Below are 26,135 nucleotides of genomic sequence, written 5' to 3'. Positions count from 1 at the left end.
ATGAAAGATTATGAGTAGCCACTGTCGTGTGCGCGACACATTCTTAGCTTTCTGAATTCATTTTGAACTTTTTGTTTACATTTTTTTTGTAATAAATTGAATTTGTTTGGCCACAAAACACATATGAATGCAGAGAAAATAAAAACATACAATCACGACAAATAAAACACAGCCACATGAAGCAAATCGGCATATATGATCAGGACCCTCGTTACATGAAAAAAGCAATAATGCGCGGTAATGCACCCATGTACGTAAGTATGTATTTCTTTATGTCGGTGCCTAGAGATGTATACTGGGTTAAGGCAGGGAGGTGGAAGAGAGACCTCACCTCCATGGTTGAGGTAACCAACTGACCGAGCAGGTTGAAGGCTGAGGTAACCGAGTAAGCTGAACGCTGAAGTAACCGAGTAGACTGAACAATGAAGTAACCGAGGAGGTTGAACGCTGAGATAACCAAGTAGGCTGAATGCTGAAGTAACCGAGTAGACTGAACAATGAAGTAACCGAGCAGGTTGAATGCTGAGGTAACCAAGTAGGCTGAACCCTGAAGTAACCGAGTACACTGAACACTGAAAAAACCGAGCAGGTTGAACTCTGAGGAAACAGAGCAGGTTTAACGCTGAGGTAACCCAGCAGGTTGGACGCAGAAGAAAAGCATTCTCGACGCACACGAACGGAGCTCCAGGGAGCGGGGTCCGGATCCCCTGTCGTGGACATTCTTCGGGGCCACAGAAGCTAGACATTCAAACTCGTCACTGCTGTTCCATGTTGCAACCCGTCGTTTATGGCCCGTCCAGTAGCCCTGATAACATGACTGCATTCAAGGAAAGTAATATAGAGAGAAAGAGATATCGGCAGCAAGGGGCTTAAACTTAAACATGGCGGGGAGGTGTATAGACTTTATGTATAGTTAAAGGCATAATTTACCATTTGCAGATGAAACAAAAACCCAGCAATAATGCTTTAAGATAGTTCTAAAAATGTGAGTTAGGGATAGAAACAACCACTGTAAAAATTTGAATCCGTATAATCAGTGTTTAATGTTGTTAACTATACACATAATGTGAACAATAGTTATAATAAGATCGTTTCCAGACTAAACCGTCTACAGTTACGGTTTATTGAGAAAAACACTCATATCTCCTTATATTTTAGGCTTTACTGCAAAAATTTTACATGGTAGGATGTTTTGTGATACAACAGACCTACACATATGCATCAAATCTGATATCTTGAATATTTTTGAACTCACTGCTCCCAAAGGTAAACTGGACCTTTAACTGACAAGTGAAAAAATATCGCTGGACGTTGCTGCGTTGCGATGATCCCATTAGTTTCGTCAGATCAATATTGTGACGCACTGCTATACACGCCCTCCCCTTCTACGTGAAGGCCGTGTCACACCTTTCCGGGCAAGCCTTGCGTGCGACTTGCAAAGAACAATTTTTTCTACCCGGAGGTCCCCGGAATGAGCCGCACATGACAGTACCTAGCACGTATCTCACCCGTAGTCACCCGGAGGTGTGCACGCAAATCTTTTTACCCGCAACCATGTTTAGGCATTGTCACATCATTCCGGGCAAGCTACACAGGCTAGTTGCGTGTAGGGATTTCCAAGCATACCGGCAATTTCTGAGGGCGAACAAGGATTTGGGCGAGTCAGTGCATGTGTCTTACTTGCTGGACGCGTTCTACTTAAATTCTACTTGCGGGTATACTGTGTGACCTTTGTACCAGTTGCGTGGGGGCTGACAACTCAGTGAAGGAATTCATCTGAAGAAATGGCAAAGTCCCAAGGAATGTCATTATCTTGGCTAAATACGGGGACTGCGAAGTACCTGCGTGGGAGTTGCCTGCGAAGTGCTGCCGCTAAGGGCCTCCTACTGGCGTTTTGCGTGGACCTCTCCGGGCATCCCCGCGGCTCACCCGGAAAAAAGTTTTGGTCATGCTCAAAACTTGGTTGCGGTTAAATCGGACTTGCGTGAGCACCTCCGGGCAACTACAGGCGAGATACGCGCTTGGTACTGTCAGGTGCGGACCAACTGCGGAGATCTCAGGGTAGCAAATTTGTTTCCCCGCAAGTCAAGTCGCAAAAATTCCCCAGACACGGTATGACAAGGCCTTGAGCATGCTCAAAACTTGTTCCGAGTGAGTCGTGGGGTTTCGCTCGCAGAGGTACTCACAGAACACCAATAGGAGACCCTTACCGGCAGCACCTCGCAGGCAACTCCAACGCAGGTACCCATAAGTCGCTCGTAACAGAAAACGGATCGGTTTCAAAGCTCTCATGCAGGTCACACGGAATTCACGCAAGTAGAAGCTAAGTAGCACGCTTCTAGTAGGTAAGAAACAAGTGCGAAAATTGCAAAACATTCTTGTTCGCTCGTGGAAAATCTTCTACGTAATGGAAACTACCTCCTCGCCACAAGCCCGCGTAGCTTGCCCGGAAAGGTGTGATTTTCGGAATAACGAAGCTTCGGAATCATCTTCGGCAGCAACACGTGTGACAACCTCGGATAAGATAGTAACAAAAACTCCAAGGATATGACGTGGGTATTATATACATTTTTTTCTTTTGACTAATATTATGCTATCCTACGATCACATCCAACATAATCGAACACTGACTGAATCAAGGCAACTGCTATCAACTTACCAAGGAAAGAGAGTTTGAACCGAACGTGCTGTGAAATTCATCCAAGACGGCTATGTCCGTCACGTCAGTCATCGAGGGCAGTTCGGCGTGCATGGCTTGACAGGTTTCATTGGCCGTGCTCCAAGCTTGTCGACTGCCGTTGAACCGGTAGCAAAACGCGTCTACACCCATCCAGAAGTCGGGACAATCTTGCATAGTCTAACGAAGTACATTACGTAACATGGAAAGATGGGGTCATCCCATGAGCCCGACACCCACGAGTCATACAGCCCACGAGTTCCGTCCAGCTCATGAGCTCAACACTATTAAAAGCCAATGAGCCCTGCAGTAGGCAAACAAGGTCCACGAGCCGATACTAGGCAAAAAAAAAGGCCCATGAGTCCAATACTATAAACAAACAAGGCCCAAGAGTCCGACAATAGGCAAAAAAGGCCCACGAGTCCGACACTGCCTACATTAAGCCCCGTGATGTAATGAGTGTCCGACTAGTGGGCCCCTTTTTGCCTAGCGTCGGACTCATGGGCCTTTATTATTTGCCTAGCGTCGAGCTCGTGCGCTGTAAAACTCCTTGACTGCGGTGACTAGTGGGTGCCGGACTCATGACGTGCAACAGACAAGGTGGCTCTGGAATTAATGACGATTAGTAGTGATCTCCAATTTCTGTTATAAGGTTAGGATGGAAGCTTTTAATAGAATGGCGATATTATCCGGGCGACATGCATGAAATGCTTGAAGGCATTATTTACCATTCGTATATGAAACAAAAACTCAGCTTTAGTGACTCAAATAGTTCTAAAATTGTTAATCAATATAAGAAGGTAAGTATTGTTAGATATACAATATGTGTTATACATGTGCTTAAAAAATTATTTCCAGAGTAAACCGTCTACAGTTATACCTTAGTGAAGAAAAAACAGGGATATCTCCTTACATTTTAGGCTTTACTGCGAAATTTGTATGTGGTAGGATGTTTTGTGATACAACTGACCTACACATTATGTATAATGTGATAACACGATCGGTGCTCCAATGAAGTGGTAAACAGGTGCTTTGACAACGCTATGGTGAACTGGAAGTTTGGCAAAATCGTATTCTATGAAAACGAAATATAATGTTCAAGTATAATGCATGCATATATTGTAGAATCTGATACCTGTTTGACTGGTTCATTTCGGAGTAGTTTCATGGCCCCGAAAATGATGGCTGCAAGCACAAGTGCCCACTTCATCATGTTCATACAGCCTGAAGAAGCCCTGTGATTCCCCTTTTGGTGCCTTGTTGCTGAGATATTGAAAATGTTGAAAAATTTCACACACACACACACACACACACACACATATATATATATATATATATATATATATATATATATATACATATATAATAGTTATATATATATATACATGTATATCCATTTATTATCATATTATGCAAAAATGTGTTACTTAGCTTTAATGAATCATTTTATTTCTTGACAAAATCATTCGGCTAAATTCTTGGACTGTTTCTGAAAGGGGAAGGAAATGGTAATTATCTTTCCCATAAGATGACGTCAGAGACTTTTGACGTCAGGGAAACAGTGCTCGAAAGAGCAAGCAGATTGATGAATGGGTAAAGAAATCATTGTAGTCTGATTCAATGGATGCCGAATGTGGACAGTCGGTCTTTATTACCTTGGCTCCCCAAAACAAAATTTTATAGGCTATGTCAATGTTCCATCTATCTTGAATTTTAAACTGTATCATTCCAAACAAACAGCTCTCCAATATTGACAATTGCTTTCATGGGTCCGTTGAATAGATATCATATTGACCTCACGAATGAAGTCATATTTCTTTCATTAGGGAACTTTTGCAAGCACGATCGGCAACTAGTCCTAGTTTGGCGTGCATGCCGTGTGCAAAATTTACTTCTGCGCATGCTCAAATCTGAAAAAAAAAATTCCCGTCCTAGGGTAAGCAAGAACGGTTCTCGGCCAAAATAGCGTCCTGTCCCAATGTTGGGCACGATTGAGCAGCCAGCCAATCAGCGATCTTGTTGCAACGGCTCCATCCACACACAAAAAAAGCAAAATTTTGCTTGGAAATGGCACAGGAGTCCGAGTACGGGGACCATCACAGCTGATTGCTTCCGCGTCCTCCCGTCGTGTAGCGAAAGTTCCCTATTGTGAGTTGTCAAAACTTAAAGCTTTTTCTAAAACAGAAATATGGATGGTTTACCTCATGCCTTGGCAACTTGGTTGAATTGTGTTCATATATCACTATGAAGGTAACTTTAGAATGGCCTCATCATTATACACACTCATGCAACTACGCCTTTGTGTTCCAAATTTATACCGTCAGTATACAGAAAAAACAACTAAACTTACGTGCGCCATTTTGCGCATTGTTGCAATGCGAATCAACTGCCTACCATTGTGACTGAATCTCTTCAGCACTGTTCTGTCGTTCACCACGAATACCGCGTCTAGTGAGCTTATGAAGACATACAGTGGATCCTGTGAGACTGCCGACGCACCACGAAACCAGACCTGCTTAAGAGTGCTGAAAGCTCTTCCTATTAACGTCCCTTCATATCTAATCAACACGCTTCCTAGAGTTGAGGGGTGGGTGGGGAACCAAACGAAATATTAAAAAAAAAGAACAAACAACAACTCCGTTTTAGAGATCTTATAATGAATGATGATGTACACTTAAAGATAATCTTCATTTCAACAGTTTCAACTGCATATGGTTTTTAAAACGAAATCGTCTATCAAAGACACAGTTGGGTATACGGCATCTGATGATTTAAGGGTCTGACATTATTTCCATTTTTCTACTTCATAGGCTTCGAAGTGGGTTAGAAGCATTTTCATAATGTACTAGTATAAGTAAAATAGTCATTCGGATGGAACAATACCTCACGTATCGTATCTGTCGGTCAGTCAAATTAACGCAAACAGCAAGCACTTTTTGTTAAAAAGTGACCAAAAAATTGTATTAACAGAAAACAAATTTCTAAGAGTGCGCTGGATTTGAAATATTTGAAATAGTACTAAGAAGTCTCGGGTGATTAACGCATTTCGAGCGTTAAATTTCACCTCTTGTACAAGACGTTTTTCTACTTTATTCATTCAATTAGATATAGCGTGTACGACATTTTCGCGAGGATAATATCAAAAATTTTGATTTAACATCCAGACGTGATGTAAAATTCTTCAAGGAGTTAAGTTTTCAGATTTCCTCTGTACACAAATTTACAATTGAAGTTACCGTTATACTGACGCATTATCTTCTTTTTTTGTTATTGTTAGCGTGATTTTTCAATTGACTTCATTCGCATTTTCTTCTTTCACAAAACACAATGTGATATAAGAATATTACAAATGGCCTTGAGTGCACAATAGTTGACTGTACGATGAACTTAGAAGTACGAATTGAAAGCATGTCATACGTAGTTCAAACAAAACTTGTTACAATACCCGTGCTCTGAGAGAAAAAGAAGTGACGAGGGAAGTATATGAAGCAAAGCTCGAATATACTTTGTGGACCACTCATACAATCGACGCAATTACGTGAAAGTTACAAAACAAGTCAAGACATTGTACGCTAGAGACGGCGGAACAATTATAATAGGACACGGAATGCTGATCCGCCTGTTCACTCGGTTATCTTACTAATGTTACTAAGAGAGAGAGAGAGAGAGAGAGGGGGGGGGGGAGAAGTTATCTATAATATAAGAGTCTGTCGTTCTAGTGTGTTAATGGGTGTTAATGATGCTGCGAAAATAGCATGAAGATTTGAAAGCATTCGTTATTCTCGAAGCACTTTGATTTACCCATGAGAGAAGAAGACTCTTGTTGGAAATTTGCTTAATATTCAACCTTTAGCCTCTTCAATCTGCCATGTCGGAGTATAGATATAAATCCATCGACTTTGTTTCGGGAGGTATATCTTCAATTATCATTCTGGTGGATAATTCTTCATGTTCTCTCCCACAGTAATTATCTATACAGTTCTATATTTTATATGATTCGACATGGTAAAGTATCATACAAGCTGCCATCCACTTACCTATTCTGCAGTAATTAAGTTCAACAGGAAGGTTTAACTCGTTGCTCTGCATAATGTAATAAAATTTCGAAAGAAATTCATCCGCTTTGAGGTTTTTTGATTAAAAATGTTTGTAACAAGATTTTCATCAACATAATTAATGGAATTATACGCTTGCACAACTTTTGCGGTATGCAATTTTCTATATTGTCATGTTTCATCATTCCACAATAATGAAATATGTCAACGCAATAAAATGCATTATTAACTCTGTTTCAAATGATATTGATTATGGATTTGACTTCTGCAAGTTAACCTCATATGATTTTATTCTTCCAAAATTGTTCTTGTATTTCTTGAAAGAAAGTTACAATGCACATTGATTATTAATCAAAATAATAAATTGTGAAGATCAAACGTAAAAAGGAGTACTGCTTCACCTGGGGCAGCGTATTTTTTTTTTTAAATTTAAAGCAGATATCACGTATTTTTAGAAATGAAACAAAATAACATGAGTAAACTAGTAAAACAGGTCGCAATGATAAATACTTAAATTAAAGAAGTATAATCCAGAAATTTAGGGCATAAGGGACATACTGGCTAATCCCCTTCCCAAAAAAAATCGTGCTTTCTGCCTCGTATTAAGAGTTAATGACGTTGTGATATTATAAATTGTACATGGGTAATTGTTAATTATTCATCGCCGGCTAATGTCAAGGTGAAAGTTTTTGCTTATAAGCAAGATTTGACAATCTATTCATTATAATTATTCTATGAAAAATACGTCAAGAGAAAGGAATACAGGGGGACAAATAAGAATACGGAGAACGGGGTGGGAGGGGGTAATTTTCGAATACGATTAATTTGATACACGATAAAACTTACTACTTTCTTAGTGTCGACACTGATGTCTAGCAATTCCACCAAACTAGGCTCTGGAATAAAAATCAATCGTTCATTGAGACGGCAACTATAAAAATCGTGGTTTCCTCGGTGAAATTGACACACTGGATCACTTCAAAGCCTCACTCAAAACTCACATTTTTCACCAGGCATGCAATTACTAACTCTGTTGGATTAGTCGCTGCGCCTTTGAATGTTTCTACAACAGATATATGGCGCTATACAAATGCTATGGGTCATCATCATCATCGTCATCATCATCCTATAGAACATTTATTGTGGCCGTATTGTGTAATGCCGATGAATCGCCCAATAGTATCCTCATCAGGTAGAATGTGGAATAATGTTGAAACTAATCACTTGATTCCCATTATAAGGGGTTACAGCTTGTTATTTCAAAGTTTCGTTATACTGAATGTTCATTGATCAGAAAATGAAATAGCCACCTTATTCCGAAGTTCTAAGGGAATGGTACAGTTTCAACTGAGATAGGGCAACAGGATTCCAATGTTTTTTTTTTTTTTTTTTTTTTTGATGAAGATTATTTTGAAATAATGAGAAACCTCTTATGAAATGTGAAAGAACATATAATTCTAAGAGAAATTAATTTTAATTTATTTGTTTATTTGATGAAAATCGGTTTTGAAATGGCTGATTATCTATACAAAGAAATCCTTATAAAAGGTGGGACCCACCTTTTATTAGGATTGCTTTGTTTTACTGTGTTTTTGGATATCTCAGCCATTTCAAAAGCAATTTTCATCAGATAAGCTTTGAATTTCTTATAGAATCGTATGCTCTTTAGCACTTCATAAAGTGGTTTCTGAGTATCTTGCAAAAAGTTGAAGGCTGAGTCCTCACCTCAGCCAATTCTATACTATCCCTTTAATCAGAAAAGTGTTAAATAAGCTTTGTTATTTCGAAGGTTCGTTAATCCGAAAATGGCACTTGAAGAGTGTTTGCTTTCGGATCGACTGACCTTATTTCATTTTCGGATTGGACAGTAAGCATCTCATCCACAGATATAACTCGCTTGATTGCGCATTATAACACGAAAGCACAAGATGTATTACAGACCATTCGATAACATTCATCACATTATTGTACATGTATCATTACAATCATCTTTCATTTGCATCCACGGCACCCAACTAAACATCGTATTTGTCAAATTCAAATAACAATGACAATTCTTTTAGTGTTGTTCATGGTTCTGCCCGTGAACACGGCATCGCTCTGATGAATGAATATATGATCCTCCTATATAATCTTTAGTTCATCACAGATATCATATAAATAGGCCTACTGGCTGGCCTGTTTTTCAAAAAGAAAAAAAAAAAACCCTGTGCACCAGAGTATCATTCTTTTGCACGCACTGAACTGCATACATACAAAATAATGTGAGTGCACTATCCACACTGCAAGCATCTCAGAGAATCATGTCTTAGAAATCTCCTTATAATCGAATATACAATCACATTTTGTTCTTCAAAACTATCATATTATGGCGAAATAATCTTTTTTTTTCAGCGATTATATTCAGTTTCTTTCTCCCTTCGTCTATGATTGAGTAGAGATGCACGACTTTTATATTGTCTGTTTCGTTCTTGCGATCAGCAAATGTACAGTACACATTGCCCTGCACTGATAACGTATTCATGTCCGGGTGGCAGTATATCGCTTTACAATGTTATTATCAATGCGCACAGTTAATATTTGACGCCATTATCATACGCAGTCGTTGGGTATGATTCGAAGCCAGGAGTTTGAACGAAATACCGTAAAGGAGTAGACAGTTTGTCTCATGTCTACAGCTTATTTTCTTCACAACTGACACTCATAGGGATTATAAAGGAGAAGACAAAACAGTTACCGAAGTAAAGTCTCCATGCAAATGTCAATATGATTCTTAAACATTAGACAGCCGGTCTAACTTCAACAAGAAACAAACAAGTACCATGAAACAAGGAAGTATATATGGCTGGATTAGGTAGATGTACATACCATGCTTGATTTTGACGTTCTCGAAGTTATGAATGTATTTGCTGACAGGACTCTTTTCTATCGCTTTCCGGATCATCCACTCCATTCTACGCTCTTCCACCCACCCAGCAACGGGAAAGATTGAAAATTAGAATGGAGGAACTGGTGAGATTTTACCAGCAATGGGAACTTGCAATGCTAAGGATGCCCCTGTGGACGACCAGCCATCAGACTTTGAGCGGTCGGTTCGGTGTGCTGTAATCTCTGTCTCAAACTTCTGCATTCAACGAAGGTACACTGTGGTATATTGTGCCGATATTCATGATATTCTGCCTTGTGTGGAGACACAAAAGAAGCCGTATCGGGATTGTTTACTTTAAATACTCTCCAGTGAGAATAATATGAATAACGTTTTGGGGTTTTTTGTCACTTTGTAACAATTAAAACATAAATGGCTTAATTATAGATGGTCTTAGATCTCTTTGTACGAGGCTTAAGTAATGATCGTAGAGTAAAGTCCACGAGAGGATTCTGAATGAGTCATTTCGTTTCGTTTTGAAAATAATTAGGGCGAATAACAAAAATCGATCACCTATTCATTAGTCCGGTGATCAAGGTCCAAAGTACAATAGCACGTCATAATATTACCTTACCCATAACCTCCCCAATCTTTGTAGCTGCGTGGTTTATCTCATGTGAAAAAAAAAAGTTTAAAAAGACCTTCAGACTTACAAGAGAACATAGTGGAATATCTGACCGCGGAAAGCCCTGGATGACTCTTCAGTGCGCGAACAAACCTACGAAATCTCAAAGCCACATTGCTTTTAACACCTCAAGTACTGGTTGAAGTAATAGCATGTGTGGTAATGCATGAGCATGCAATCATCGGGTCACATCATATCAATACACAGGCCCGGACACTTCAGAGCTGAATTATGAATGTGAATAAGGAAATAAAATTCTCCTTAAAAGACTAATTTACTATTTTGATCAAATTGTATCCCAATACGCCCAAATGAGAGCAATTCTCCAGGTGACGAAGAAAAGCGTGTGTGTGTGGGGGGGGGGGGGGGGGGGGCAGAGAAGCCCCCTATTCGGGACCCTTTTCAGGACTGTTCGAAAAAGAATTGAAAACTACCCCTAATTGAAAATAAGTCCGCATGTCTTTTAATTCAATGCAGGAATCATCTCATCGGCTACCTATCCCCAAGGACTTTTACCATTTCCCCCAATACCTTTTAATCTTCCACTTGTGCAGTTGGCTCAAACCACAAAATTCATTCTCGTGAAACCATATCAATATTTTGTGTGATTCTCTTTCTTACATTCATTTATAATATGATAATTCATTCTCATCTCTCAAATATATTGCACGTATCAGGCCCTTCCTTGATCAGAAAGCTTGTTAATATGCTGTGAGAGTTCTTATCACCTCAAAAATAGACTGCGCAAACTCCATGCTATATGTGGCACTTCGTCAAGTAATGACCAGCGCCTTCAACGTGCTCAAAACCGAGCTGCAAAGCTGGCTTTTCTGGCCAAGAAACGTGACCATGCCTCTCCTCTCCTTCAACAATACACTGGCTACCCGTGCAAAGGCGAATCATGTACAAAATCTTGTCAGTCACCTACAAATGTCTCCAAAATTGTGCTCCATCGTACCTTTAGAAACTAATCTCACGCCACCAGGATGAAAGACAGGGAATGCGGTCTGGCCAAAATCCAACCCGGGTGTCTGTCCCCAAAACTCTTACTCGCACAGGAGACAAATTCTTCTGGGCCGCTAGCTGTGTCAGCACGACTGTGGAATCAGCTTCCTCAAAGTATCAGGGAATCACCATCTCTATCAGTGTTCCACAAATCTTTGAAGACTTTTCTTTTCAATATCTGGTTCAGCAATTGTGCACATATTGTAGTTGTTGATTTTTTCATCATATGTAGTTGTTTTTCTCTATAGCCTCTTATGTAGGTTTGATATTATAGTTTTGTGAAAGGCTGTGATACATGTTTACTCGTTGTAAGCAAGGTAAGAGCACTATATAAGTACCTATATTGTACTGTATTGTAATTTTGTCTGTCTGTATGTTTTTAAAGTTATACTTAGAGTATATTTACCATCTACAACTTAAATACATCGTTTGATTTGTATTGCATATTTTGTAAATGTGTTTTTACGAGTGTGGATCTCTGTGGAAAAAAAAAAACCCAAATCAAAATAGCCCATGGGTGATTAGAGTGTTCCACCAATGTGAGTCGGAGTATACTATAGGGAAACACAAGGAACAGGGAGATAGTGAATTTAAAGAACAAAATATGATATGAATTTGGGATTTGGTTGATTACAGTGTGCTCGCGTAATCCGAGAATAGATATCAGTCATTTCTGTTGCACGATGTTATAATCTTCTCACGTAATCCAAAACGACGATCCAAACGACCGTCCAAACATACTCGAGTATGGTATTGACGAAAACAGAGGATTAACATAATCTTACATTCAAAAAAAAATGCTGTTATTATTTCGGACCAGTAAAGCAAGGGTGGCCATTAGGTGTGTCTATTACTATTACCCATAACGTTACAACACTCCATAAAAACAACAACACTTTTTGAAGATAATATTTTTCATAGAATTTTTAGCTAAATATTAATGTTTAAATACACCAGGTTAAATGTAATTTAGTTGGCTATCAATCTGGTAGGTCATTGAAAAGGGAAACTTACCAAAGGCAAGAGCAAAGACATGCATTTTTCTCTTCCAAGGCACAAAACTAAAAATTGCAAAAAATGAATAAGTTGTCATTCATGTGTATGTGCACTTCCATATAACAGTGAGAACAAAGGACAAATTTAACACAAATGCAAAACACTCATTAACTTGTTAAAATAAACATATGATCTCTGTAATGTCTTTGTAGCCCCAAAGGATAAAGGAAAGCTAAAAAGATAATGGAGAAAAAATAGAATCTTCTGTCAAATCCAAACTCAAATGACATCAGTTAAAAATATCAAAAATGGTAGAAATTTTAGTTGCTATTTTGAATTAGGAAAATTGAAAACAATGTTTGGTTCGTGAATTTGTCTTTTGAATAATTAAATGCTTAAATTAATGAAATGAAGCAAGGAAATTCTGCCCATTTTATCTTTTTTTTTGCGGCTTACTCCCTTATGCCATTTGAAGTTTGAGTTCAATGACAGAAAAATTAATGATTATTTTTCTCCTTTAGCTTCCCACTAAAATTTGTTTACTCTCTTTCTTTTCTAAGTGAATTTAACCCAATATTTAAACCTGGGTCATATCGGAGAATATCGCTGGTAGAGTGTCCAGTGTAACATAATCGCATGCACTGTCCAGCAATGAAACCCATCGTTTTCCGAAGGATCCGAATAATTCTCTACATATTTCTGGTATGCGTAATTCATTGTTTGAATAATTCCTGCGTACATTATTTTGCTGCTCCTGTAACACTTGCACCCTTTCCACTTTACACTCGAGAAAAGATCCGTTACCATTTTTATGCCTCCGCCACGAAGTGGTGCCGGAGGCATTATGTTTTCGGGTTGTCCGTCCGTCCGTCCGTACACATACGTCCGTACGTCCGTACGTACGTCCGTACGTACGTCCGTCCGCTTTCGTTTACGCGATAACTTGAGTAATATTTACTGGAATTTTACCAAACTTGGTCCAAGTACGAAGTATGATGGGGCAATGATTTGATTAGATTTTGGGTGAAATCGGCTAAAGGTCAAAGGTCAAAGGTCAAGGTCAAGTCATGAAATTGTATCCGTTTACGCGATAACTCAAGATTGGATGGAGCAAATTTCACCAAACTTTGTTGGAGGATGATGTATGATGGGACACTTACTTGATTAGTTTTTCAGTGAAATCTGACAGAGGTCAAAGGTCAAAGATCGAGGTCAAATCCTAAAATTTATCTGTTTACCTGATAACTCAAAACTGGATAAAGCAGCTTTCACCAAACTTGGTCCAAGGATGATGTATGATGGGACAATTAGTTAAGTAGATTTTAGTGACATTGGCAAGAGGTCAAAGGTCAAAAGGTCAAGGTCAAATGCTGAAAATGTTGCTATTTCCCCCATGTCTATGCAATGCCCGCAATTATTTTCTTGAAACTTAGTGTAGACATGTACTACTGCGTAAAGATACTCCAGAGAGAGTTTCATGTCATAAGGTCAAAGGTCAAAAGGTCAAAGGTTAGGTGAAATGTTGCAATATCACTTTTCTCGCAAATGGTTCAATGTATCTTCATGGAACTTGGTACATATGCATGTACTGACTGGCAGGGATTATCTAGGGAATTTAGGGGTCATGGGTCAATAGTCAGGGGGTCAAAGGTCAAGGTCAACTCCTCAAAATGTTACTATTTCCCTCATATACTAGTATATGCAATGATTGCATTATTAGTTTTAAAATTTAATGTATGTACATGTATTACTTAATGGAGATTCTCTTGGAAATTTCCAGCCAGAAGGTCAAAGGTCAAAGGTCAAGGGTCAAAGGTCAGGTTTAAATGAAAAAAAAGGATATATTTTGTACTGTAATTACACTCTTTCTTCATACCTTGAAAATTATACTCAATGCATAAACTTATGATAAGGTCGGTCAGAAAAATTTTCAATTCCCCAAATATGTGTACCTGCACTCTTTAATAGACAATTATAGCAAACCCAGTTCGTGGAAAGTGAACATTCAAGATATTTCTGACAAACCTGTTATTTCGATATTTTGCCAGTTATGTGAAACTGTGATCACACATTGTGAAGACATTGTACTATACACCTATTGGGAGAATTATGCATTGTGGCGGAGGCATCAGTCGCCATAGCGACATTTCTAGTTTCACCATGGGTTAATTCCAACAGGCTGTGTATGAAGAAAGCAAAGTGCTCTTTATAACTTATCAAACATTGATAGTATACGTGCTTGTAGGTCAGCTGTTGTTTCACACTTTATAAAGGAGATTTCTTTGTTTAAAGAACTGCAAATCCATTTAGTTGATGCGTGTGATTTTTCTTACAGAAATTTCAATAGTTTTATTCATTAAAATAAAGATAACAATAATCATAATTGCATCATATCGAGGGAAGAATTTCATGAATTTGAATAATAATCATAATATCAACAATAACAACAATAATAATATGACGGGAAAAAATGGAAGGACCTCCCTTTATTTTGTACAAAAATGTATGAAATTTATTTGATTTCCAATATGAAAAAAAAATTAGCGACTGCAGTACTGTTTATTACAAACGTACAGTTACACTATATTCACTTTAATGAATTTCGGGCCTTTTCAGTTGCCAAATTAACTCTTTTGAGTCAATTGTTGGACTGTTGATTAAAGGCGCACCAACAATGTTGCCACATAAACTTGCGTATCTTCGTAACCTGCTATTCACGATTCAGTTCGCGGTTCACATAACAAAACCCTTCCCAGAACTCCGGATTGAGTAAAATCTCTTTATCATAATGGCATTATTCGTAATGTGTTGTACTCAAGGCCCATTGCGTCATATCTGTATGTGACTTGTTTCCTCAGCTACCACCTGGTTCATCTCTTTATCGTCACTCTTAAAGGCTTAAGATCTTTGAGAGGTATATAAAGACGTCGTCCCGTCGAGAAGTTGTGCTCAACAGACACGTTGCTCTAAAATTTGGTTCTTGAATGGAGAACCTTCGCTCCCTGATGAAGTTTTGGACGCTTTGGTACCTCGCAGCCTTAGCGCTGCAGGCAAGGCCAAATGGCGCCGAACCTGTTGGTAAGTCGTCATAATTGCCTGTTTGTTTGGTATTTGTTTTTATCTCCCATCTGAACAGATGGCTGCTATGGATGGTGATCTATTGCTTGGTCTACTCCCATTTCGTCTCTCAACCCTCATGGTTTAATCCTGTTTCATCTACAACTACTTCGTCTGATGACCATATAATAGTCCAAATGCCACTTAGCCTCATTGCCAGTTGGTCTACTTCTAGATGGGCTAGCCCACTTCGTTTATACCCATAGTTTTGTAGACAAAATGCAATGAGACCATTTGGTCAGTAGACAAAACGATAAGTTAACCAAACTGGCATTAAACCAAGTGAGAAGTAGATCAAACGGGTATTAAACGAAACTGACAGAAGACCAAGCGAGTTTAGCTGTAGTGGTGTTAGACGAACCAAGAAGGTACTAGGCGAGCCTAGTACCTCCTTGGACGAACTAGGAAGAAGACGATCTGATACTGATAGTAGACCAAGTGGAAATAAACCCTGTCAAGCTGTACCGTCTGATCTTCCCGCTGTGGGGTTCAACTGTACTTGGGGCTGACCACTTCACTGGGTCATACACCACGCTATTTGGAATGAATGAAGCACGATCTTTTCCGCGCTTTGGTTGTGGCTCGATCTTCCTGTTTCCTTACTCACTCATTTGACCAGAGTCATTTATTCATATGAATTTCAGAAGTATTATTGCCTTGCTTCTTGAAAATGACTGTCATTACAAAGTTTTAATGCAACCATTGTGGATAATCAAGATGGTATTCATATATTTGATATTGCTGATGGCTGATTATCTTATATGATTTCTAAAATTCATGACAATGTAAGGGGGGAAATGAAGCTTATGCTTGGTTTGAGAAGTAAGATGGTGTGAACAAGATCACTTTTTTGGGGTTAAATCCTGAAACAAAACAAATATGACTGAAATATAATAACTATGGACTACATGAATAATGAAGAGTGACAACGCGGTTTTCCTCAATCAAGATATCTTCAACGACTACTACTATGACGACGCCATCATGACGGTGTGCTACGATGAGATTGGATGCTTCTCGTCCGGCTACCCGTTCTTCGACCCGCCCTACCGACCGGTCAGCTGGCTCCCTGAGAGTCGTGAGGAGGTGGGGACTCACTTCTACCTCAACACCAGACGGAACCCGCACGCCGTCACGGAGCTGATCACTTCCGATACGTCGACGATCAGGTTCGCTTCGTGTTTCGTTATGTTTGTTTTGTCTTCTTTTGTTTAGTTTCATTACATCCCCCTTGTCTTTGAAGAACAACAAGAAAGTGAGCCCAGCAACGGTAGCACATTAACTGAATACGATTTGTGGCACCAACGTTGTACTATATGCATTGTCTCAGACGTTCAGATATATGTTATTTCGTCAGTGTGAGACGCAGTAGTACTTTTTGTAAAATTTGAGACGTAATCATGCTTCATTTTAAAACTATTTCTTAATCATTTTTTCACTTGCATTAAACATATTTTGGGGGTTTCTCGATCAGGGTAAGCAGTTTCTCTAACGCACATAACGCAAATATATAACTATAACGCAATTCAACGCACGATAACTGTACACAACAACAACAACAACAACAACAACAACAACAACAGCAATCCCTCTTAAGTCTTTATCTAGATGTAGTACATCGCCGTTCACTAAGCCTGTAGACCTCCGGATGATTTCCAGACTTTTACATTTTTTTTTAACAACTATGAATTGGTTATACTAGGTATAGTGTTTCAGAATAGCGATTGGGATGAGAATAACAACGTTTTCAAAATATGAAACAAATCACAATGAATAAGGATGATGACATGGTAGCCTCACCATAGGAGGCTCAAGGAAGCAGAACAAAAGGAGAGAGCATGTTTAAATTCTACACAGGTAAACTTGTAAGCAGGCTGTTTTGTAATGGAATTACATTGCAACATTTCTGAAACACTGATGTGAGCCTCCTATGTCATCATCTTTGTTCAGTGTAATTTGTTTTGGGTTTTTTAGAGCATTGGTTTTTCCGACCACAATAAATTCCGCTAATATGTACAGGGAGCTATCGGTTTATGTACTACATTATGTAAAATTATGAAAATCGTCTGGAATTCCACTCTAAGATTTTCCAAACTATCCAACACAGAGATTCCTACTTCGACCCTACCCACGAGACGAAGATAATCGTGCACGGTTTCACCCAGAACGGCGACGTCCAGTGGATGTACACCATGCAGGAAGCCTTCCTCAACAGCGGCGACTACAACGTTATCCGTGTCGACTGGCGGAAGGGTGCCGTCGACCTCTACGGCAAGTCGACGGCCAATACACGTATCGTGGGAGCCGAGATCGCGCTCCTTATCGACAGAATCAAGGTCAGTGATTCCTTAAAAAAGAAATTAAAAAAAAAATCTCTTGATTGCATTGCAGAGGTTCGAATTAGGTCTCAAGATGTTAGTGTTGTAAGAGTTAAACCTGACGTCCATAAGATGGTCTTTTTCGGGGGCTTCACATGACTGTTACCATGGAAACTGGAATGCGTGTGTGTATGTGTGTGTGTTATGGGGGATGGATCAGTAAAAAAAAAAAAGAGGAAAATAATCATAAAATTGTGCTACCATCTATTGTCTATGAGGAATTTCCCGTACCAAAAAAGAAAAAGAAAAAAGAACAATGAAGCCACCTTTGGACTCTGACTCGTAGATTAAAACAAATAACACTAAACGAAAGCAAACCACGTGCTATTTTGGATGAATAAAGAAACCCCAATCTACCTAATGCTAAGAAAGTTTGCTTTAATTATGGAACCAATCTATTCCAATTGCCAACCTGCTCAGATCATCGCACAATCAATATTGTCAAAACATTAACTTCTGTAAATGTATACAAATAGTACAGATTTGCTTCCTGTTTTTTTTTATTGATGTAGTATCGGTTATTTCATATGCATCCTCTGGTTTCTTTTTTTTTTTTTTGGTATTCTTTAAAGGAAGTGTTTGGGATGACGTCATCGGAATCCTTTCATCTCATTGGGCACAGTCTTGGTGCACACGCTAGCGGTTACGCGGGAGAGAGACACACGGATCTAGGTCGAATTACAGGTACATAACATGATTACCGAGATAGCACAAGAACAATTGATCTAGAAGGTGATGTGGAGGGTAGGGGAGTGTAGTTGCCAATTGGAGTCTCAGAACTAATGTATCCATGTACATTTCGCAAGCTCAAAATGATAAGAAAGACAGCATAAACAGATTATCTTTAAATCCATGATATCCATGTCATCAGCATAAAAGATACTGTTATGTAATTGCAAGATATAGCGATACTAGCAAAGTGTGACTGTATTGTATACATTCCTGCTCCTTCACAGGCATGGATCCGGCTGGTCCATACTTCGAAGACACCGAAGCCATAGTTCGTCTCGACCCGACAGACGCCCTCTTTGTCGACGTCCTGCATACAGACACAGATCCGATATACACATTGGGTAATACCCCCATTCCACAGAGATTTTCTCTCATCGGTCACTCATCGGAACTAAAGTTTGTCGCTTCTGACCACCAACCGAAGCGCATCGGATTGCAGTTCGGTGAATCCGACTTGTGTTGGTCGACTATCAGGTGAGTGTCAGACATATCGGGCGGTGATCCGAGGAGGCAAGATCGTCCAATGAGGATTATGGGCGACATGTCTGACACTCACCTGATAGTCGACCAACCATGTCAGATTCATTAGACTGCCATCCGATATACTTCGGTGGGTGCACGGAAGCAACAGTCTTTGCTTCCGATGAGAGACCGATGAGAAAAATTTCCGTGGAATTTGGGTACAGTGAACGATTATGAACCGCATCAACCAAAAAAACTAAAATAATTGTTCTCAAGAAAATGTTTCCAAATAGAAAATTTTGTGTGTGCATACGTTATTACAACGAGTTACGCTTGGTAAACGCTAGTGCATTAATTCCTTTATAAAATGCGCGCCGTCAGGGAACTTGGCAAACAGACATTCTTTTTACTTTATTCATCTTTTAATCAACATAGATTAATTCGTGTATTTTTGTAATCATCTTTTTTTAAGCAGCACCATTTTTAGCTATGTCATTTCATTTCTTCGTTAAATTCTATAATAGTTCAGCACTTTTTTTTTGCAACGATTCTGTTCATATCATACACTAACGGTTTGATTGCATTATATATATATATATATATATATATATATAATATATATGAGAACTTGCTTCCAAAAGGTTCTAAATCCATCACATTCCAATGGATTTAGCGCCTTTTGGTTGAAAACTCTTCATAAATCCACCATTTTAACTGCTGTTTATACAGCTTTGTTTTTACTACATTGTTTTGTCATTTTGCTACACTCGGTTATCACTGATTTCAAGTGGGCGTCTTGCTGCTTCAAACTTTGTCTTTTTTTAAATTTACGAAATACTTATTCATTTATATTCATAATATACTTAGGGTACAGAACCTGAATGGAAAACAGCATTCACCTGCTGATCTTGTAATGCCGTCAAAATGATAAATGTTGAAATAAATGAATAAATGAGTGATTGAATGAATGAACTGATGAATGAATAGATAAATGAAAGAATGATTATGAATAAATGGATAAATGGATAAATGAATGAATAAATGAATAAATAAATAAATGAATAAATAAACAAATAAACAAATAAATAAACAGATAAATAAAGATAAACCTCCATTGTTTGATGTTTACGGAAAATAAAAATGTCCCCTTGTCCAAGTATAGCATGATATGAAATCACGTAGTATTACCCGCAACAACTAAATTATGATTTTAAAGGGTGACATACAACACCCTGCCGTGTGAAAAAAGGACAAGAAAACAAAATAAAAAGCAGAAACCATGTGGTCATGTTTATGTTTCGTTTTGTTAATTCTTTCTCCACCATTGTACGTTATTAAAGGCATGGGCATCTACACGAAATGTGGTCACGTGGATACCTACGTCAACGGTGGGAAGGAGCAACCCGGATGTGATCAAGGGATTGTCGAACACATCATCACAGAGGGCAGCCTCCTCATCGGTCAGTTTATTTTTTGATATTACTTATTACTTTGTGAATCGATTAAACCCTCCTTTTAAGACAATATTAATTCAACAAAATCAATGCTATTTTATATCACACACAAACATGTTACAGGCAGTACTAATAGGAGTTGAAGGCTGTGTGAAAGTGTGGTGATTCGTCAACTCAGAAGACTAGTCTATTCGTATGCACATCTCTGTATTCAACTCCGCAGCACAAGTGCATTCACAAGTCACAAATAAATTTGTGCGCCGCGAGTGCTCCCTTTCTGCAATCGTGACGAAACACGGGCTCGACTGGTCCACATAATAATTATCGCATCTTGTTACAACGATCCAGTTGGCACAGTACTCAATCGCATCGAGGCAATTTCATGTAATATCACGACAGATCAAACTCATCGGTGTCATTGTATAAACTTAAAACGATCAAGTTAACATTTTGACTAGACTTTCTAGTCTGCTAGTCAACAAAATTTAAGCGGAAAATCAGTTTCTATTGACTGATATTGGAGGCTTTGACTGCTTTTCTTGTCAGACGGGAATAATTAGAAATGCTAGATGACATAACATTGTCATGTGGAATTTCACTTCATGCATTAAACGCATCTGTTTTCTTTTGAGTCATGGTTAATAACGATCAGATTGAAAAGAAGGAACTCACGAAAATACTTGGTAGAGTTTCAATAGACTGAAGCCTCTTTGTGCACTAGAACGATTTTTTTTTCAACCTTTTCCGTACTGAAAATTATCAAAGCAACTTTCCCGGAATGTAGAATAGAAATGCCTTTCCAAACATGTTGCTGGAAGACTTTACGTCTTAAATGTCAATCGATGAAACGCAGGTGGAGTCCAGTTTGTAGTCTGCAATCACCTTCGCAGCTACGAGCTCTTCATCGAGTCCATCGACAGCCAGTCGTGCTCGATGACGGCCATGAGGTGCGACGACGCCACCTACGACGATTTCTTGGCGGGAAGGTGCTATGACCAGACGCAGACGATCAGCATGGGCAACCCCACCGATCCTTCGCTCGCCTCCAGCGGGGAAGTTAACATTCAGTACTACGTGCAGACCCGCCACGAGTCACCATTTTGCGGTGAGACGGTAACCAGGGGTGGATCCAGGAATTCCGTAAGGGGGAGGAGGTGCAAAACAGTGTATATTTCTGGTGACAAGAAAAAACAAAACCAAACAAATATTTACAAAAAACACTCAATCGGCTAAAAAGGGAGGTGTCCTTCCCACCGTTGCCTACGGTAAGGGAGATTTTCTGTCATTGATATTGGCCATCGTGCAATTTCAATGCATACTCTTATTTGACAAAACAGAACACAAGAATAAGGAGGGAGGCGCCCCGTCCCCCCCCCCCCTCTTTCTTAATTCCTTTTCAAAGAGAAAACAAAATAAAAGGGGCACGCGTCCGGTGCGCCCCGCTGGATCCGCTCCTGTTAACTATGGGAGATTTCCGGTAAAAAGAGAGGGAGGGAGATATAGACAGACAGACAGACAGACAGACAGACAGGCAGGAAAGATAGACGAGGAATTAATACAAAGAGATGAGATTACTTAAAGATATGCCTCGCAAATCAGATTCTATAAACTTACTTTTGAATCACTGCTTCATCACTTTTATCGCAAAATGCTATGAAGCAGCAATAAAAAAAAAAAGGGGGGGGGGGGGGTAACTTAACTTCTTGCTTGGATGTCCAGACATGAAATCTTTTGAAACCCGTAACAAAGACTGTGTGCGTTTTCCAAGATTATTGCATATCCACTATTCCACTGCCTTTAATTTTGAACTTGGAGTTTTATCCGCGATTGTTCTGTATTAATCGTAAAATTTCACATACATGTAGTTGAAAACTTCACGTTCACATATTTTTCCCTTCTTGGTTTGTCTGGTTTTTTTGTTTGTTTGTTTGTTTGTTTGTTTGTTTAAGGAATAGCTAAAGGCAAGATCAAACCCTTTCTACGTCCATCTCTATTTTGGCGATTTTCTTTCTTCATTTGTTGACTTGCTAATTACCCTAATAGGCACCTCTTACTGGGTGAAGATTTACTTAGCTGACAAATTCCGGGCTGATGACGTAAAGGGAACGTTCTACGTCACGCTATTCGGATCTCTCGGGCAGTCCACCAGGCTCCAACTCAATCAGTGAGTACAGTACTGGTGAACACGTCATTCGGTAAGAGGAGGATTAATGTTCGATATCAACATCACACCAATACTCCTCTCTTGTTAGGGGGTCACTCGAAGTCCGGATTAACACATACTTTTTTAAAAAGAAAATCTTTTTTTTTTTTAAAATAATCGCGTTGTTTATGGTATATAACATGCAATCCACAGGTATAAGTGCTACACTCTTTATATTATTCACATGTTTGCTATTTGTTCATCTGTTCTGGCCGTTTAGAAGACATCATTTTAAACTATTATGCTGCAAGCAAAGTGAGAATTCGAAAGATATTGGATCACTCAGTGAAATAATAATTATCATGATAAGTATGATCAAGCTGTCAGGTTTACAAATTACATACTCTTGTACTCTCTCTCCCTCTCTCAATATCTCCCTCTTTATTTCTGTCTGTCTGTCTCCCCCCCTCTCTCTCCCTCCCTCTTCCTACCCCCCCCCCTCCCACACACACACACAAATTATAGGGAATCGGATTGGTTCGAGCACGGCAAAAATTACAAGTTCGTCACGCTGGGCGATGGGAACGTCGGGACTGTAACAGGGCTGTACTTCGAATGGAGCTACGATCGGGACTGGTACCGACCGTGGGACTGGGATGTGTTCCGCCCTCCCTCGGTCTACATCAGCCAAATCGAACTCGAGCAAGACGACGATACGTTCAGGTAAAGCGTCAGGCATAATGCCTTCGAGCATCCAAAACCTCGGCGAACTCGTCATCCCTTTATTTCTAAAGACCCAAATGACAGTGATATCGTAAATAACACAGTTGTCAATAGCCTCGGTCACACTGGCAAAGGATCGCGAAGTTTAGGATCGCAAAGACCATTGGCAGTCACAGAACATTAAAGACAATCTTTAATCATGTCGTGACAACTTTTGGACTTGAGCTCTTTTAATTCCTGATTTTATGTTATTGCATGAAACAAACTTTATTCAAAATGATAAACGGCAAAAATTTGATGTCTTTTTTTATATACGTTGAAACTGGCTTAAACTTTACACACGTAAAATTGTCTGGAAATCGTGGATCACTGTTTTCGTTTGTTTGACAGTACATAATTTATGTTTGTCTCCGTGTGTTCTGTGAGAAGGGTATGTTTCTATGTATGTGTGTGTGTGTGTGTGTGTGCGTGTGTGTGTGTGTGCATGTTATCTGTGTTTTTGTGTGCGGGATACGGTATGCGTGTGTGTATGTTACTCATAAATGTGGAAAAAGTGAACGGTTGCAGGAAAAAAAAAAGAAATCACAACAGAAAAGATAGACGAACTTGAAGGAAAATTTGACGTACATGATCGCTAAAAGACGAATGTGTGCAGCAAGTGTGACGGACGAATTTGAATTGTAAATGACGAAAATATGTGACAAATGACAAATTGAATAGACTTTGTTCGAAAATGATCGACAACTGACGAATTTGAAACTAGGATTGGCATAATTAAGATCTCTCGGGACGAAATTGAACCACAAATCTATCAAATTAAATAAAAAAATTTGAAAATGAACGGGAAAACCTATATTATGTCTCTTCCAAACGAGTCGAAGTGCCTAACCAACTGAAAAAAAAGGAAGGTCATTTTCCGAAATGTGCACATGAGCTTATTACGAAATACATGGTCTAATGATACAGATAAAGAAATAGGTGTTGATTATAATGAGTGTGTGTGCACGTGCGTGTGTGCGAAAAAAGCAGTGAAATAAAGTTGAATCAAGGAGGTTCGAGAAATGGAGTCACAACAGTCTTATTCGCTTTGATCCCATGCTCGAAGCCGCCACTCAAAAATATTTGAAGTATGTGTCAAACTGGATCTGCCGCTCAGATGCGAAGACAATTGACTCGTGTCTCATTGCATAATCACCAGTCACTTTCCAAGGAAGATACGTCTTTGTGATGGCATTAATTTTCGCTAACCCTACTTACAAACAATGGGCGGTAGACAATGGTAAAGGCACGGGGGTGCGCGAATAGAAATTGCTCAAATAATGCTGAAATAGATATCAAAATTACTCGAATGTACGTGATTGTACGCTAATCTGACATATTAATTTATAAAGAACTATACTTGAAGATGATACCATATTACTTTTATTTTGCGGAAATAAGGAGAAAAGTGATAAAACCGGCTTTCCATGAGGGTAAAATTTCAAACACTTTCACAAAATACAGCTCAGATTCACACTTTTGCACATATATTCCAACGGAATTGACTTTTGTTTTATAAAATTATGCTTCATCATTAGGTGAAATTTCATTGCATTTGATGTATAAACGAGCAGCATATACCTGATATTATGTTAGCATTAAAAATGAATCTTCAGATTGCTCAGAAAAATGGCGGCTTCAAACATCGAATATCAAAGGCACAAATGCACCTGTGGAATTCTTTTGTCCATCCATAGCAACTGACAGCTGATTGAATAATTATAGTCAGTTGTAACTCCATCTCTCGAACCTCCTTGGTTGAATGTCCTCACGGTACAATGTAGTGCTCTATTCACGGCTTTGTGCTAAAACAAAGTAGGGCGCCCTTTTCGACGGAAACCTTACAATGATAATGCATCTAGGCTACATGATAGGGTTGTCAATTTTCCGCACAGTGTAATGAAACACACTTTTTGAAGAAATTTCATGAAATTATGATCATAATTATTGTGTACAGCGCGTATGAGACGCACGAACGCAATGTTTCTACTATGAAACTCAGAGAAATTGATATTTTCACTTGAACAATAAGCAGAGAAGATGATACAGTGTACCAATTTGATATGACATTCACCCATTGGTAAAAAACAAAAACAAAAACGCAACAGATTCTCGTGATACACTCATTTCGATGAAACTGCTATTTACACTTCGTGATATAGCAAGTCTAGTGACACTGATTTAATGTTTCTTGCAATTATGATATTCTTAATTGCCTTTTCTATAAAGTAAATCGTCATTAAAGCATTATTACCAACGCTGAAAGAGTTCACATACAATAAATTAATGATATCCTAATGTGTGTACACATGCAGGACGTAATAAGAGTTAGTGTCTCGAGTAAACACCACCGTCGACTGCCTAATTAGTTTGCTTTATCTTACACCTCGTTCTGATTAGATATGATATTTCTACGAAGGTTAAACAAACTTGGCTCGAGACAGCACGCAAGGTTGTTACAAATATAGAAATAATTCTTGTATTGCACACTACAACATATGGGCGTTCCCAAGATTTCGTAACAGTCGTGCCCTTTGCAAACAAATTTGTGGGAACTTGACAGCAGTTGACTGAGATATAAAACTCATTAGTTTTCCGGTTACGAAACGCACTAACACCGTGACAGTATACAGACGTCGCATTATACTGAATATTTATTATCATTCATGAATATGTATGATGGGAAGCCTGTGTACCAGTGAACCGCGCGTCAAAGGGACTTGGCCACCGCAGAATAGATGTATAAAAATCTGTCACGCTAAAATTGTTTTAACGAGTTTTAAGTTTCAAAATGTTCTATCAG

At 38.9% G+C, this 26,135-nt stretch overlaps 2 protein-coding genes across 2 annotated transcripts in view; one reads left to right on the top strand and one right to left on the bottom strand.

Moving 5' to 3' along the window:
- Window positions 1-616: 616 nt before the first annotated feature.
- On the bottom strand, window positions 617-2,854 carry LOC139722975 (killer cell lectin-like receptor subfamily G member 2). The gene is made up of 2 exons (XM_071634255.1): window positions 2,660-2,854; window positions 617-817 (listed from the first exon to the last, which is right to left on the bottom strand). The coding sequence occupies exons 1-2, from the start codon at window positions 2,852-2,854 to the stop codon at window positions 617-619; spliced, it is 396 nt and encodes a 131-aa protein (XP_071490356.1).
- A 13,462-nt stretch (window positions 2,855-16,316) lies between these two features.
- LOC139722974 (pancreatic triacylglycerol lipase-like) overlaps window positions 16,317-26,135 on the top strand; it is a 10,434-nt gene continuing 615 nt past the window's right edge. The window contains exons 1-8 of the mRNA XM_071634253.1: window positions 16,317-16,570; window positions 17,509-17,737; window positions 18,352-18,463; window positions 18,736-18,852; window positions 20,314-20,433; window positions 21,281-21,532; window positions 22,471-22,591; window positions 23,096-23,293. Coding sequence (XP_071490354.1) covers window positions 16,317-16,570; window positions 17,509-17,737; window positions 18,352-18,463; window positions 18,736-18,852; window positions 20,314-20,433; window positions 21,281-21,532; window positions 22,471-22,591; window positions 23,096-23,293 — 1,403 coding nt within the window. The remainder of the gene's footprint in view (window positions 16,571-17,508; window positions 17,738-18,351; window positions 18,464-18,735; window positions 18,853-20,313; window positions 20,434-21,280; window positions 21,533-22,470; window positions 22,592-23,095; window positions 23,294-26,135) is intronic.

The sequence above is a fragment of the Diadema antillarum genome, unplaced genomic scaffold, assembly GCF_040938485.1.
Source record: "Diadema antillarum isolate AM-2024a unplaced genomic scaffold, OU_Dant_1.0 scf00000178, whole genome shotgun sequence".
In the NCBI taxonomy this organism is placed as follows: Eukaryota; Metazoa; Echinodermata; class Echinoidea; order Diadematoida; family Diadematidae; genus Diadema; species Diadema antillarum.
Note: the sequence above shows the minus strand (reverse complement) of the source record. Positions and strands in the feature narration are given on the sequence as shown.

Coding starts and splice junctions, on each gene's coding strand:
- LOC139722975 (XM_071634255.1), bottom strand. CDS start 2,854: ATGCAAGATTGTCCCGACTTCTGGATGGGTGTAGACGCGTTTTGCTAC. Junction 818..2,659: donor GTTCAAACTCTCTTTCCTTG/GTAAGTTGATAG, acceptor CCTTGAATGCAG/TCATGTTATCAGGGCTACTG.